The 16,860-nt window shown below is 40.2% G+C and overlaps 1 protein-coding gene across 1 annotated transcript; it reads left to right on the top strand.

Annotated features, from left to right (window-relative positions):
• The first annotated feature begins 6,184 nt into the window (after nt 1–6,184).
• Nucleotides 6,185–8,406, top strand: LOC147904824 (ferredoxin-like protein). Its single transcript, XM_087395667.1, has 2 exons — nt 6,185–6,664; nt 6,841–8,406. The coding sequence occupies exons 1-2, from the start codon at nt 6,589–6,591 to the stop codon at nt 7,413–7,415; spliced, it is 651 nt and encodes a 216-aa protein (XP_087251793.1). The 5' UTR covers nt 6,185–6,588; the 3' UTR covers nt 7,416–8,406.
• Nucleotides 8,407–16,860: the final 8,454 nt, after the last annotated feature.

Below are 16,860 nucleotides of genomic sequence, written 5' to 3'. Positions count from 1 at the left end.
GGTCCCTAAGGGGATGAGTGTGTGTGTGTGTGTGTGATTTCACTTTTTTTTAATATAAAGTGTGTGTGCTTAAAACCGCAACCCACAGCAGGTTTCTCCACAACGGCCCACAAATAGGGCAGCAATCCCCCCATGTGTGTGGCTGGGGACTGCATGGATGTGGTCGATCAAGAGAAATGTGGATTTGTCAAGAGCCGAGATATTTTCGACAACATTCTAAACATGTCTCTAGGTGGACAATGCTTGCTTTTCTAGTCAAAAGGTTATCCTATTGAGATTCGTCGATCTTGACAAAGCCTATGATATGGTAAAGGTGGGATTTTATCCTTAAAGAAATTACCAAGCTCAGTTTTGGTATGGATTTGGTCAAGATGGTATCCACTCTGTTTGGTAACGCTTCAGCTATCCTTTACCTGAATGGTGGAGTAGTGGAACATATGATCTAAGGAGGTCAATAAGACAGGGATTCCCCCTATCCCCTCTGCTGCTCACCGTATGCACAGCGCCCATGTTTCATGCCTTGAAAACACCTATTGCAGATGGAAAAATTAGAGGGGTTCAGCTCCCATCGGGTGAATAGTTGAGCACGTAGTTATTCACCAATGACATGGTGTTGTTCTCCATTGAGGATAGGGAAAGTGTTGAGAATTTTATGGAGGTGTTGAAAGGCTTTTGCAAAGCGTTCGGTTCAATATGCAGCTGGGCTAAATCATTTGGCCTCAGGTCAAAATTGTGCCCCCCCTCTGGCTTGGTTAAGAGATCTTCAAGTTCAAATCATCCCTAGAGGTGAAATTGTAAGGTATTTGGGCCCCCGTTAGGTCTCAACATAACAATCAAGCAAAGATTTACGAGGTTTGCTAAAAAGGTAAAGGCAAAGCTTAAAGCTTGGAATGGTCTGTAGTTATAGGTTGGAACACAAGAATCCTTATGGTTCAGCATATTCTCTCAGCAACCACTGCCTATGTGGCAACTTTTTGAAACTTCTCCAAGTCCAATTGGCAATATATCAAAAAGCTATTCAGAGGATTCTTTGGGATGAGGGTGAGTCCAAAAGAAAGATGCATTATATGCCTTGGAGCCCCTTGAAGGCGTCGAAAGCACCGGGGACTTGGGTTGCCTGACATCAAAGTTCGTAATTGGTTGCTGATCTATAAGTGGCTTCTGTGTCTCTTTCATGGGTGTTCCCCGTGGGTAGTTGTTTATAGAAAATGGTAAAGGTAGCGATGTCGGGAGTTGGGGTGGGCTGTCGTGGTATCATCATCTCTTCTCTAGTTTTTTGTCTCTATGCATGGGTCAAATCTGATAGCAGGATTAGTGGTCGCTTGGAAAGAGGGTATTACATGCTTGGCTTGGAAAGGGTACAAAGGACTTAGAGGTGAAGCGGGCATGAAGGAGAGTATTTGGTGGAGCACCCCTTTTAGGTTCAAGCTGTTTGGTCTTCACGACATGGTGAGAGCTCAAAACCTTTTTAGGAAGGGTCTGAGAGTCTGGAGGATTTATGTGATGAGAGATCAGCCAGTTGGTTGTCTAGTGCTCACATTGAGAGTCAGGCTAAGCTCAGTCTAGGGAAAAGGGACTTACTTCTAGTGGTTCTAGAAATGATCCTGAAAGACTGGCCGACAAACACAATTTTGGTTGGTTCATGGAGGGAGGATGAATGGGTGATGGGAGGACGTGGCTCCCGAAAATTTTTGTCGAAGATCATGTACCATCATCTACTATGGGAAGCCCCCCTATTTCAGTATTTAAATAAGAAATGGTCTCTGAGAAGAGGCGAGGCTTGGTGGCATCAACATCTTTAGACAATCTGGAAGAGTTGCGTGGCTGGGAAGGCCCGCTTTCTGCTTCAAAAAGTTCTCCATTAGTGGATGCCAGTGCGGGCAAGATTAGCAAAACATCTCCCTATTTCATCAGTTTTCCCCTTATGCAATAGGGCAATGCTTTAGCACTACTAGATATCTCGCGAGGTGTGGATGAAAGTGAAGCAATTGGTGCGCGAGTCGGGCCTAATGGCCAATTTTACTTAGGTTCTAATTGGAGGTTGGTCTTGCTAGGGGAGGACGCTCATCTATTGCCGTCTATTGACACCTATTGGGCTTACATCCGTGCAGCCGTGATGATCGCAGTGTGGGAGGTAAGAAACAATTTGTTCTTCAAGGGTGAAGTGACTGCTGAACGTGAAGTTGCCATCATTCTATAGGTGAAAGGACCTTGTTGTTAGCAGGAATCTGATTCTAATTTCGACACATCTTAGGGTCTAGTGTAGGCTGAGGGTGCAAATATTCCTATGATTGAAGTTGTATAGAATTAGCCTCCATATGGTTTTGATGGAAACCCAAAGGCAATAAATTATTTCTTTTTGAAACTATAAGAAATACTTTTTTCTAATCTCTTGAGCAAAATATTGATGTTGCTAAATGCAATTGTTTTGGGGATTAAACAAGTTATAGCTCTTTAACTATGTTGATGCTACATGCAAAATGAGTTATTTTTATAATTGCTATCTTTTTAAGAAAATTTTGTGAAGTGTCATTTCATTCTTGCTAAACCTTGTCATATACATCTATGAGAAACTTTGATATATAGGAACGACAAATTTCTTCAATATTGAGGATTCTCATTTGGAAAAAAAATTACATATGGAGGCTGGGTAGCTTTAATTTGCCTTTGAGGAAAACACAAAAATAACTAAGAGGATCTATTTTTTACAAGCTAGGTTACTATTAGAGGCTATTTTTTTCAGCATTACATATGTACATTAGGAATTGTTGAATTCTTTCTTATCTTCTAAAAGGGTTTAGGAAACGTTTCTATAAAAAGAATCTTCTAAAAGGGTTTGGTAAACTTAGCATAAAAGGTGAATTTCCTTTTTAATTGACAACATATAGTAATGCATATACTTACTAAAGGTGTTGCATGCTATAGTTATCTCACACTTTAGAGCTCCAGTGGAATAATGCCATTCACCATGATAGAAATTATGATTTAATATAGTATACCTTAGAATGTGGAATCCTCAAGCACATACCTTTTAAAGAAATGGGTAGTTTGAAGAAAGTGACTTGAGAAAATATAAAGTAATCCCCCAAGGAAAACAAGAAGAAACTACACTATGATATTTTCAAGGTATTGTTACAACTTGATTGTAGTAGTGTATGCTTATGATGGGTATAAATGCAAATAGTTGTATAGGCATGTTAAACAATGTGGTTCCACTTCATTATAGCTCTCTCTTGAGTAAGCTACATGTAGTTCTAGGCAAGGTCTAGAAACAATGCATACACACACATATACTTACATGTGGGGTACATGTAAACGTGGCTTGAGTTGCAAGTAAGATCTTTCTCCTTGGAGGCAACCTTCCTATGCTTGCATTAGAAGGCTTGATCAAAGGGTTTGAATATATCATGTCACTAGATTGTCATACAACTCTATTTCTACATGAGTGTGCATGATGCATGTGTGTGGGGTTAAATTGGGTTTGGATGCAAGTTCCATGTATATATATTATATATACATGTGGGGTATACCTAGAGGTATAGCTAGCTCATGCACATCTAAACAGGGCTTGAGTTGCAAGTAATATATTTTTCCTTGGAGGCAACCTTCCTATGCTTGCATTAGAAGGCTTGATCAAAGGGTGTGAATATATCTTGCGATTAGATTGTCATACAACTCTATTTCTACATGAGTGTGCATGGACGCATGTGTGTGGGGTATACCTAGAGGTATAGCTAGCTCATGCACATCTAAACGTGGCTTGAGTTGCAAATAAGATCTTTCTCCTTGGAGGCAACCTTCCTATGCTTGCATTAGAAGGCTTGATCAAAGGGTTTGAATATATCATGCCATCAGATTGTCATACAACTCTATTTCTACACGAGTATGCATGATGCATGTGTGTGGGGTCTAAATTGGGTTTGGATGCAAGTTCCATGTATATATATTATATAAACATGTGGGGTACCTAGAGGTATAGCTAGCTCATGCACATCTAAACATGGCTTGAGTTGCAAGTAATATCTTTTTCCTTGGAGGCAACCTTCCTATGCTTGCATTAGAAGGCTGATCAAAGGGTGTGAATATATCACGCCACTAGATTGTCATACAACTCTATTTCTACATGAGTTACATGGATGCATGTGTGTGGGGTCTAAATTGGGTTTGGATGCAAGTTCCATTTAGCCTTACATGTCTAGCTTAGAGATACATGATATTGGAAAGAGATGTATCCAATTCAAAAGTCTATAGTATTTTAAGCCAACCCTCTTATGGGTGGAACAACACGTAGACATCTAGTGGTAGATGTTATTTGGGAGCTAATTCTCAAGGATATAAACCCATTTTGTTAGACTTTAAAGCTTCTAGTTCATCATCTAAGCATTCTTGTGTTTATCGCAAGGTTTTAAGTCAAATTGAAGGCATAAAGACGAATTGATCCCTGCGTAGCACCCATCTTGAATAGGACACTAGAATGCTTTTTAAACCATACATAGACTTGGACCAAACATTTACATTTACATCTTCCTTCAAAATCTAACGTTTTGAGAGAAAGGATATCCATGGGTGTATCTTGAAAATCCACCTTATAATGAGGATAAGTACATCTTCCAATAAAACCACTCAACCTTCTCCATTCGAAATGGTCATCACTCTTTCATCTTTGAGAATATCTAGGAGGGCTCTAGCACCTATAACAATGACAAACTCCCCCTCAACATTTAGAATCTCTACATTTTCTTGGAGGGTTTGAGTTCCTCATTTATTTGGTAGTTTGGTACTTGTGTCCTAAGTTCGCCACAACAATTAGCAAATTTAGTCAATTTTGTGTGAACCCAAAGAGGGCTCATTGGAAGCAAGCAGGGCAAGTCTTACAACCCCCCAAGGAAATGGTTTTCGAAAGGGAACAAACATATTGGACTACAAAACACCAATCCATTTAAATGAGGGCAACATTGGCCTTAAAAGCCTACAAATGGTGAAAAGCCTCCAAACAGTGAGGGGTGAGAAGGGGGGTCTCACGTGAGTTTGAGGAAGTGTGCATGCCATGGATGAGAGGTCAATGTTTGCATCATGGGCATGATGAACTAGGGAAAGGAAAGCAAAGGGGAGGGTGTGTGTAGAGGGGACATGAGGGGAGAGATCCTCCTGACACCTCACTTGTTAGAGGCTTCAATGATACCTCGGATTCTGGAAATCAGTAGAGGCTTGCAGGAATGACAGTGACCTATGGATCAACCAAATTTTCCTTTAGTTAGTAAAGCTCCTCTCATTTGTTGAAAATTCCAAATGATAGCCCTCCCTAATGTCATGGTCTAGGGGACCCTTACCTTGGAATTTTCAATCTAGGCCTTCCAAAACAAGAATTCCACTTGAACTTTCTAGACTAGTACTTCCTAAAGAAAAAGCTATGGATTGGTACTTCCAAACTAGAATTACCTCCTTGGAATTTTTTCTTGAGAGCAAAATGCATCCTTTGAACCAAAAATTTAGTGAGGTCCCTAGCCATAGCCATTTATGACATACTTTACTAGAAAAAGGGGAACCTTTCATCATGATAGTGTTGGGAAAGTAGGCAAGGATGCCTCTCCAAAAAGGCATTTTATGAGAGGGAGCGCGGACCTCCCAGGCAACATAACAAGTTGCCACATCGGACGGCATGCATCGATGTGGTGATAGGAAAGGCTCTCGTGAGGAACGGTGACAGGGGGTTTGAATTGGAGAGCCTGGATAGATTTTCCATTGACCTAAATGTGTGAGGGTCCGGTAACACGAGGGTTGTGAGTGGTAAGCAAAAGGGCCATGCTCCCCGTCCCCGCCTCCCACAAACTCACCTACCCACCCAGACACAAGCCTAGTTTGTAGACGAGAAGCTAGTTTTTCTAGTGGCCCAAACTCGAGAGTAAGGACGTGAGGAGCAACGAGGTTTTCACCACGGGTGAACCTACCCTGGCATCCACGTGGGGCGACAAACCCTTATTGGTCTTGAGTTGAAACCCCAAGGGCAGCTAGGTAACCCATGTGTGATGGATGAGGTCCAAGTATAGAGCTACTTAGATCACCAGCAAGTATTCTCCTACACAAGACGTAGATTGAGCTGACCTCCCTGGACGCCATCGCCTACATCTTTCACCAGCCAGTTGCTGTCCTCTCGCTGTCGTCCTTCTCATTGGATTTCGTTCCCTCCCTGCAATCTCTTGCCTGTCGGTGCATCACAGCTTTGTAACATCGCTGTGCTACCTTTGGCGACCAGCAATTGCGTAGGTCCCTCGCTTTCGCCTGGCGACAGGAGAACCACAGTAGCGTTTTTGGTGCAGGATGGACCTAGTCGTATCTCCTGTGCAGTGGGGGGGGAAGTGAGGAGCCCGAAGTTGATCCAGCAAGCGAGAGAGCGAGAGAGACAGACAGAGAGACAGATAGAGAGAGAGAGAGAGAGAGAGAGAGAGAGAGAGAGAACTGGCGAGGAACTCTGTGGGAGGGCGGCGGGAGTGAGCAAGATCTAGCGAAGGGACTGGAAGGAGCTCCTCGCCTCCTACTAGGCTGCATTGCAGCAGCATTGCGACGAGCGACGAGCCTGCCCACACAGCTATGGCGAAGCTCCACCTTCCCCTCTTTTTCTGTTTCCTCTCGGCGTTGGGGAGCTCTGCTTGGGCAGCTTCCAACAGTACGTATTCGGTCCCGCAATGCTGGCCAAGGATCGGCGAAGCTCACTCTTCTGCGATGCGCCTAAAGATCCGTCTCCATTTGGCAATAGATCGGCAATAGATCGCCTGTGTTTTTTTTTTTTGGGGAGGAGCTAGATGCTCGAATCTGACGAGCTCTTTGCTTGTGTTGTTGCAGCCAATCCTGCAGACGAGCTAGCGAGTCTCATCAACAGCAACCGCACAGCGAGCAAGCTCCCGAGCCTGGTGGACAATCCAGGGCTGGCCTGTCTGGCGTTACAGTATGTCCACGACTTCCAGCAAGCGTGCGACCAGTTGGGGAAGGAGAGGCCACCGCCAGATCTACTCAACACGACCTTCGCAGCGAGCTGCGGGGTAGAGCCATCGACGGTAGCGTCACTCACAGGCGCGTTGGTGTACTGCCAGAGCAGCTACGTGAAGGCGAGCGAGGCCTTCGATCTGCTGATAGGGAGCTCCAACAAGAGCGAATCCGTGATCGACAATGCGAACCACACAGAGTTTGGGGTGGCGGTTGGAAGCTACTCAGGGGGAAGTCCCTACTACTGGGGAGTGCTGTTCAGCGATGGAGGTCCGAACTCCACCTATGTCTTTGCGAGTGGGAAGGCCCTGTCGCAGCATGAAGGCTGCTTCAGCGGCACCGGCGAGCCCTGCAGTGCCTCCTCCATTCTGCTGATGGATCCCGTGTGGCTTCTCCTTCTCGTCATCGCCATAGCCACTTCCCTCCTCTCGTGATCCTTTCCAGGAAATGACAGTCCTCTGTGTGTGCGCGTGTGTGTGTTTTGTTTTTTCTGTTCGTGCAGCTAACTTCCACCTTCTGTTCCATTTTGAGACGATGCTCTGCTTGCTTCTCCATTCTTAAGTTCATGCTTCAGCTCACCACCATAGCCTTGCCTTTGCTGCTGTCCGGTTTTCAGACAATTCTGTGTGCGCAGCCTAACTCTTCCTCCATGTTCAAGCTTAATCCTGCATCTCACTTCCCTACCCAACGAGGAAGATGAACCAGCTCCTGCTCCTTTTCCAGATAATGCCAGCTCTGTGAATGTGTGTATGCGCTCTCAGGTAAGTTTTCCAGTTTCTCCCCCTTGGGGGACAACGAGGAAGATGAACCAGACTATGCCAGCTCTGTGAGTGTGTGTGCTCTCAGCTTATTTTTCCAACTTATAGGTCTAATCCTTGAATAGCTTTGTGATTGCTGTCTTGGATTTTCAGACAGCGCGTGTGTCTGTTTGTGTCTCTGTGTATGTATGCATAGAGCTAAATCACAATTGATCCTGGTGCCCATTTCCACTTCTCGTCCCTCCTATCTTCTACTCTCCTCCTCTGAGTTCCAATGATGTGGGTGTTTCTATTTTGAGGCAATGCCAGCTCCTTGTGTCTCTGTCTGAAGCTAACTTCTCCATGCTTAAACTTAGTCTAGCTGCGGATTGACACGATTTCCCAGCTCTCTCCGTCTTGCCTCACCACTCCATGCTTGAATTCGATCAGATCTGGGTTGTATTACTCAACCCCTCCCTCCCCTTTTCCTTCTCTCTGTCTCTCTTTTTCCATGTCTTGGCATTGTGCATTGCAGATTGCTGTATCTTCATCTCTCATCCTCTTATTATTGAAGATACTACGGGCTTACCCATGATCTGGGCTTATCACAGCAGTATGGCCAACGGTCCACTATGTGCAGTCTGAAATGAAAAGGCACCTTTTCCGTTCCTTAAGCGGATTACACATCTGTTCGTCCCATTATTTGAGACCCTTTTTGTTTCACAAAATTTACTTAGGAATGTCACTTGGAAGAGAATCTCAATCAAGGGATGGATCGTGTTGTGCTTTCTCTGTGAATCGATGAAAGCAGGTTAGGTAAGAGAATTGGTGTGTTCTTATGTGAATCTTATAACAAATTGGTAACAAATGGTCAGATATGGTTTGAGCGAACAGTAAACCATAACATCCTGATATAAAATTGAGCTTTTAGTAAGGTTGCTCACATTATTATACTTGTCCTCCAATTATTAGAGAGGAATTAATTTGTAAGAAATTGATATAGTCTAGTCTTATGAAGTATATTACTATAATTTGGACGTGATTTTCATGTTGAATCTCATATTAAACATGAGAACGACAGGACGAACTTCTTGGGGGTTAAATTCCAAGCATCTTTACCATGTTAAGAAATTCAGCATAACTAGATATCCTTTAGTCCAAATTGGAATGCATACTTACATTAAAATCATTCAGTGGTCCTTCTTAGCTAGTGGTGGAAATAGGCCTGAAGTTAAACTTTTACTCCTCATCAGGCAAGTGTTTCATAGTTGTCAATTAGCATTACAAGCTAGTTTTATAGACATTTTTGATGATATTAGATTGTTTGTCAACGATAAACTTTTCTACATATACATGATAAATGGTAGAGTACTCGCAGTACATAGCCAGTTTTCAGTTCTTTTTAGGTCAGCAAAGTTTTGTCGTCATTGCGTGCAGGATTTCATGAAAAGGATATTCACAAATGTAAATCATGCAAAACGTGGCATGATTACGTAAATATGTAATCCTTGGTTTCTACCACATAACTTTTGAATAGCTACCAATCTGTTCCTCGATTGGTTAATGTCTCATCATCTTGAAAAGGGAAAAAAACTCTTCCAGTTTGGAAGTCACAACATGTAGTGCAAATAAAAGGATTGTGTTGTCTCTCTCAAGGTACTATGTTTCCCTACACATTGGCATTTTCTCAAAGCTTGTAAGGCATGCTATTGTAGATTGCCTTGTGGACATCAAATAAAAGGTAAAATAGGCTCACAAGAAATCACAAAGGTTTGGGTTTGAGAAAATGCCTCCTTATCCTTGCGACCTGTCTGGCACAAATCAAAATGTTAACGGAAAGGTTTTTGAAAATCTAGATGCTAGTGTACCGATGTAGGGAAGAAGAAATCTAGGAAGATCGTATTGTGCAAGGAGGACAATGTGCAAAGTGCACAAGAAATGCTCAAGGAGCACCTCCAAATGTTGGTTCCCTACAACTTCTTTGTAAATTGGCAAGCTAAAGGCTACTTCAGAAATTTCCTAGCGAAGTTGTAATGTTTGTCGTTGATTTTGCTAAGAACTAGAACTTCAAGGACGAGAATGAGGATACAATTAAGCATTGGTACTCTAGTCATGTACACAACATATTAACACATTCAGATTGAGGGGTAAAATATTAAGAGATGTAGAATTGAATCTCTCTTTAATCTTGTTCTTCCCCTCAATATGAATATGTCAATAGGTTGTGTCCATGATTAGAGTACTAATGCATTGATTATATCTCATTCTACTCCTTCAAAGTATTTTGGGAGGTGAAGTTGAGGACTATGGTTTGGTCCAAGAACAAGGCCTATAAGAAAATCAATGACTCTCGCCACTTACATTCTATTTCTAACTTCTCAAAGAATGATTTGACTCAATTGGGAACAAGAAATTTAGAAGGTTATTGTTTCTCTTATATATGTGAAAAATGGAGATGATGTAGAAATAAATCTCGTGAGGGATATTGAAGATTGAGCATTCTAAATACATTAACACTAATAAGAATATCTCTTTGATGATCCAATTGGGATTCTCTCAAGATCGCAATTTTTGATTACATTAACACTAATTAAATCTCCCTAATGCTCCAATTTATGAAGGCAATCATTGTTAGAACTCATTGGAGGGAGAGTACACAATGGAGGAGAGGCTGAGAGAAGACGACGGAAGAACACACAAATGGAATCAAAGGGAAGTCTTTGATTATCAACCTTATCACAAGAAGGCTTAGGTGATCTAGATCATACAAGGGGGGTGACCACCAACGTAGGAGCCAAGTCCTCATCCTCTAATCCAAATCCTATCCTATATCCACATCCACCAACCATGTGAATGTGGATTTTATTTCCCTCCAATCATCTTGATGTCTAAATCTCAACTCTCCCCCTCAATACAAATAGGGTGAAGTATCGTACAATCATAAAGTGATATAACTTGGGAAAAGCCTTTCAAAAGGAGGGTCTTACCACTTGCCTTTCATGAAGCTCAAGGGCAGTGTCTACTCCTTTTACAAAAATGTGAAGAAATAAAAGGCATGTCACATCAAAATGCTATAAAAAATGAGTGTGAGCGTAAAGTAAAAAAAGCATGTCACTATGAAAATGACCTCTCCAAATCCCATAAAGGGTTTGCTATTGAGACTTTGCCAAAATGATGACCGAGTGTACGAAGCAAAGTGAAACATGAGCTCAAGCATAAAGCACTCTTTGGATTCCTCTCCGGTGAATACATGGCAATAATACGATCTTGATTAGCAAGAGATGAAGAAAAATTACCATATGTAAATATGCTTGCCAATTAAAAAATCTTGAGCCATAAGCGCCTAAAGAATGAAAATAGGCTCCCATTTTCTAAATGATTAGCCATGAACCATAAAAAATAACCCTTAGAAATTAACCTTGAGGCCCAAGGAGTAATAAAGAAAATGCCAAAAAGCCTAGGCCCAACAAGTTTTTATGGTCGTAAACAGCTCAATCAACATTATGATTGACCAACATTACTTCTTAATGACATCCACCAATCATGTACCCGCTTCCATCCAATTGGAAGAAGCTAAAGCCTTTACATACCACATTAGTTCCTGAACAGTATTGGATAAACCTGATAATGTTATTATCTCAAAATAAGTGTCCACCTCGTTTCATAAGGAATTTCTCTTGAAGACTCGACTATCTTTTATACCTTATTATCACAATTCCATATTTTTAAATCAAACATACTTAGTTTCTTTTTTTACAACAATTGACTATCAACTCTATGCTTCAACAAAATTTTATTATTATCATTTCCCTATTGCGACTCATTTAGTGAGTTGTTTTTTAATATGTGGTCAATTGACCATTTTACATACATATGTATGTACCTGCAAGGATGCATATGTGCATGCGTGCACACACACACACACACACATATATATATAGAGAGAGAGAGACCCTTTTCTCAACCCAAAACTCCTAGATTAGCATTTTTAGAGTATGAAAATCCCTTACCTCCTCTGAGATTCATTTCTCATTTCCTATGCTTTTTTAACTCCACCTTTTCCTAAATCCTCAAACCCTACCCTAAAATCCCATGGAATGGTTATCTATAGACCCCTTCCGTGATTAGACGTCTTGTTTCATTTATTCACATTTCACACCTCCTCTCAATAGAATATGACCCAATGCTTTATGCTGTTTGCAAATATATCCACAATCCTCTAACAAGATCCAACAAAGTTGACCAACACCTCAATAAGGTCCAGTTAGATCCTTTACATGTGGAGGGGCCTTCGAAGATAAACATCGGCCAAGCTATGCTAAGAATGAGAAGGGGCATAGGGATGGTCATTTCCAATGGGTTGAAATAAGGCAATGTATGCACCACAAACACAATGACCGTAATCTGGGGCTTATTTTTACCATTAAGAGGAGCCTAATACAAATCCAAGGCAATTCACATAAGATAACACATTCATCAAAAGAATGTTCTAAATTGTCAATTCACTTTTTTTATAAAAGTATATTTATAAAAAGATAATAAAATTACTTTTTCTATTAACAAAAGTCTATCGCAAAACAATACCGCTTCATCCTAGAACGGAAGGAAATCGTAGTTTGCTTGAAATCCTTTGCTAGTTTCACTTTTAACCATGTGCAACATCATGGGGTGGAGTCAAGCTAAATTTCCCCTTTCTTCTATAGAGTGCATTCATGTTGACACCCACTATTTCATCCAAAGAAGCTAAAATAAATATTTTGCATAGCATAAAATCAATGACAGGCATTGTTAACATAAGAACCAACTCTCTCAAAGTAATTGCTTAACCTGGAAATAACCATTTCTAAAAGCTAACTTTGAATATATTTGCACACTACAAAGGAAGTCTAAGGAGCTCAAGTTTTCATTTGTGATGTTGCACTAGCTCTTGAAGTCACTTTGGGCCTTCTCATGTTTCTTTGTGTGCTTAGTCTTATACCATTGTCTACTTCTCCTCATTGGGTGCATGCCTCCACCATTGGACTTCATCAGTTCCTTGGTTGAAACTTTACCAAAATTGCTAGCATCTTGTCAATGGGATCCTAGCTTAGTGGTTGTGGTAGGTGTGTGTGTGAGCGTGCATGAGTTCAGGCCCTGGTGGCACTGTATTAAAATAAACTTTCTAGCATCTTGCCAACAATTTGGCTACTCTCTTTGACCCTAAACTACTTATCTTTGACATTCTAGACCACATCGTCTACATCACACAACAAACCAATCCTCAAGACACATACATGCATTTTGCATAAATAACACTGCCATTGGACCAACTCACAACAACCTAGTGTCCAACATCAATGATCACCAAATATTGATGATTCTTACACCACCTAATCTCTCATAGTTTGTCTGCTTAGCAGAGTTGGGTAATGATTGATCGACTACTTGGCCTCAAAATGAGCAGTATTATGACCATGGGTAAAAACTTGAAAAATCTTCATTATGTTCGTCTTACTAAGGTGAGAAGGTGAACACTATGGGGGCATGACAAGATCCTAAGTGAATTATGCATCAATCCTATCTACCATCACTATATAAATGTTCTACTATAAGGAGCTTATGTATTCACTTAATAGTTCCATTAAGCAACTCGTGAACCATAGAGCTGAATTTTGTAAACCCATAATCCAATTAAAAATTCAACCAATAAAAATGAACTAGTATAGCACAACATTTCATACTATAAGACAATTTCACATTTTAGTTCTTTGCAACAAAATCTACAATAGAAGTAAGACAACGCTAATGGAAAAGAAGGGAGGGAATTCAAGGTCGTCTACCTAGCAGCCAGACACATAGTTCTTCTTCTCATTACTTTCATCTCTTGGGCTCTCATCATTTCTTGCTTGATTGTTCCGTCTCTCAACTTTGCATCCTCTATGCAAGACAATTCTTCATACTTAAATAGACTACTCAACATGGACTAAATAAACCTACTATAAAGTCCTTCTTGGACTCACAAACCTTTTTCCCTATACTTTGTCCAAGTGATGAGGCAGGCACATGAAGGTAAGGATAAAGATTTTTTACGCATCCACTCGAGGGCTACATAGACAGCATGCACATCAAATCGAGGCCAAAGGTGTATAACTTCATATTTCTTGAACTTCAAAAGTCTACAAGGACACTATCAAGGAGTACTAAAGTGAAAACCATGAAGTCTAAGTTTGCATACAAATCCTAGTATGGTTTTGGAGGATTGTAAACCCAAATTCTCAAAAGAGACCTTAGGATAGCTTTAGGAAGGTTGTTTGTCAATTTTCAAATACTTTGAAGAATTTGAGGATAGTAAAATGGATAAACTTTCTCTTCAAATACAACATTGCATAAACTTAACCATATATTAAGAAGCTCAAGATGAATTTGGGTATATAGAGTGCATCAAGTATACACACAAGACCACAAAAAAGTCCTCAACTTGCAAAAGCTTCTCTAGAACAAACCATTAAGGAATATGGATTATCTAATAACCAAAAGTCAATTAATAGTTGATTGAATGCAAAAGTGAGCTTGGTCGTAAAGGCAAATGAAACTTGATTGAAAATTCACAACTATAGCTTGTCCATAAAGAGAGACATTTATTTCCATGTACAAAGACTCCACCTCCAAGCCAAGATCACCTCTAGCATTGTGGATGGAGATTTGAAATCCCTAGGAAAAAGCTATTGATCTTTTGTTAAAGGCTAGAGAAATGCTATCAACCTTAAACATAGCTAGAGGTTTAAAAACCTCTTGTTGTAACTAGAGGTTGGTCGTCCTAAGGTTATAGTGCCTATGAAGAGATGGTGTTAAGTTCTACCTTCTACCTTGATATTTGAGATCTTAGGATTGTGAAATCGTATAACTATGAAGATTCAAATATATGTTGCAACCCAAGATGTGGGAGTGATCCTTGCATTGTAGAGCACACAAGAAGACAAGAAGAGATGGTATTAAGTTTGAAATCTTATAACTACAAAATCTTATGTGACTAATCAAATATATTTTGAAGCTCAAGATGTGGGTTTGATCCTTGGGCTTCAAAGTACACCTCTAAACATTGCAAAATTTTCTCCAAACTCAAGCTTATTGGCATTGATTAAGAGCTAACAATTGAGGATATCATTCATCATAGCCTTTAATGAAGTTTATCAAACCAATGCTAAGGCATATTATTAGTAATTATAGCTTGAAGCAACAATGTTGATGAGCAAATACACTTTCTCAAAGAAATGCTACCCCCAAAATGCATTTTAGGTCCATTATTAGAAAGACAAAGTACCTCCAATCATGGCAAAGGTTTATTACCTATAGTAATCACTGTGTGTTTTGTTAGTAGCTATGCAAACCTCAAGCCATGACTATGCTTCATGGATAAAGAGTTGGAGAGTAAGGGCTCTTAGAAATGAGAGGCTTGGCAAATGTCAAATGGTTTGTTATAGATGTCAAATGGTTTTATACAGTCTAATTAAAAGTGATTGTATTTAAACTTGTGTCTACAAAGAAAGGCATGAAACTAAATTGAATATACTATGAATCCCTCTTTTTTTCTCTCCTCCTCATTTCCAAGGATCCCTTACTCAAATTCTTATATCCATGGAAGGAAGTTTCTCATATCATTGACCAATTCCTCTCCATGCTATCTTTTCATCTTGCGGGAAAATTTTCTCCTACTATTATCCTCTCAAGGGGAAGATAGAAATCTCCTTTTGTGAGAGTTTTGGGTTAATTTTATCTTGACATTCTCTAGCCACTAACTTCCAACATCTAACTACTAACTACTAACCTCTAACCTTAGCAGCCTCAAGCCTCTATCCATAGCATTCTTTACGATCTAGAGAGAGGAATATCTTATCACACGCTTATCTTATCACATGCTTAGCATAGAGAGAGGAATTCCTTACCACATGCTCATCATAGAGAGAAATTTCTTACCACATGCATATAAAGAGAAATTCCCTACCACATGCTCAACATAGAGAGAGGAATTCCTTACCACATGCTCAACATAGAGAGAGAAATTCCCTACCACATGCATATAAAGAGAAATTCCCTACCACATGCTCAACATAGAGAGAGGAATTCCTTACCACATGTCACACCATAGAAATTCCCCACCACATGTCACACCATAGAGAGAGAAATTTCATGCCACATGCTCATAGAGAAAAATTTCTTACCGCAGGCTCAGATAGAGGGAGGAATTCACATGCTCATCATAGAGAGATGAATCCCTTACCACGTGCCACATGTCACACCATAGAGAGAGAAATTCCCTACAAGCTACCACTTGCTTAGCATAGAGAGAGAAATTTCTAATGCATGCTCAGATAGAGGGAGGAATTCCTTACCACATTCTCATCATAAAGAGAGGAATCCCTTACCACGTGCTTAGCATAGAAGTCTATTCACTCCACTCTCATGTGCTTGTGTGCTCTAACACTCCTAATCTACCCTTGCAACCCTAGATTAGACTTCTCTACACACTCTCCTTTCTAAACCTTGCAACCTTTTCCTAAACCATACGACTCTTTCTTACCCTTAAAACTCTTGATGTAAGTGCAAATATCCATCAACCACCATGACCAACAATTATACTCCTCACCTAAGCTAATGAGAGAACTACTTTCCATGCTTGAGCCTACATCTCTAACTAGAGTACAACCCGATGCCCTATGCCATAGCTATTGTCATCATAACAAACAACCAAGCGTATTGGTAGGTGATCAAAACATTGGAACTTAGATAAGACAAAAAGAGACAATATTCTTTAAAGCTTAGAAAAAACAAATAGTGGCAATATTCAACACTTTCTTGAAAGGTACTGGTAGAACATGATCAATGAAATTCCATTTGTGAAATAATGAGATTTGTGTGAAATAGACAGCAACATAATAATCCATTTCCCCAAAATTGAGACACATAACCCACATGTCATTTTGAGGTAGCGTGCAGCAACATTGCAAGATATATGATAGATACACAATCATTGTCCAATAGAAATACTTTATAATGCTCTATAGATGATGCTACTTGCAGACAAAATCTACTTTATCAAGAAAAGGTCTTAATTACCTAAAATCTTTTAATATCACAAAGGCTCATTCAAATTGCAATCTCAAAA

The sequence above is a fragment of the Dipteris shenzhenensis genome, chromosome 2, assembly GCF_047967505.1.
Source record: "Dipteris shenzhenensis isolate YYH24624 ecotype China chromosome 2, Dip_SZ_1.0, whole genome shotgun sequence".
NCBI classification, from domain to species: domain Eukaryota; kingdom Viridiplantae; phylum Streptophyta; class Polypodiopsida; order Gleicheniales; family Dipteridaceae; genus Dipteris; species Dipteris shenzhenensis.
Note: the sequence above shows the minus strand (reverse complement) of the source record. Positions and strands in the feature narration are given on the sequence as shown.

Coding starts and splice junctions, on each gene's coding strand:
- LOC147904824 (XM_087395667.1), top strand. CDS start 6,589: ATGGCGAAGCTCCACCTTCCCCTCTTTTTCTGTTTCCTCTCGGCGTTG. Junction 6,665..6,840: donor TGCTTGGGCAGCTTCCAACA/GTACGTATTCGG, acceptor GTGTTGTTGCAG/CCAATCCTGCAGACGAGCTA.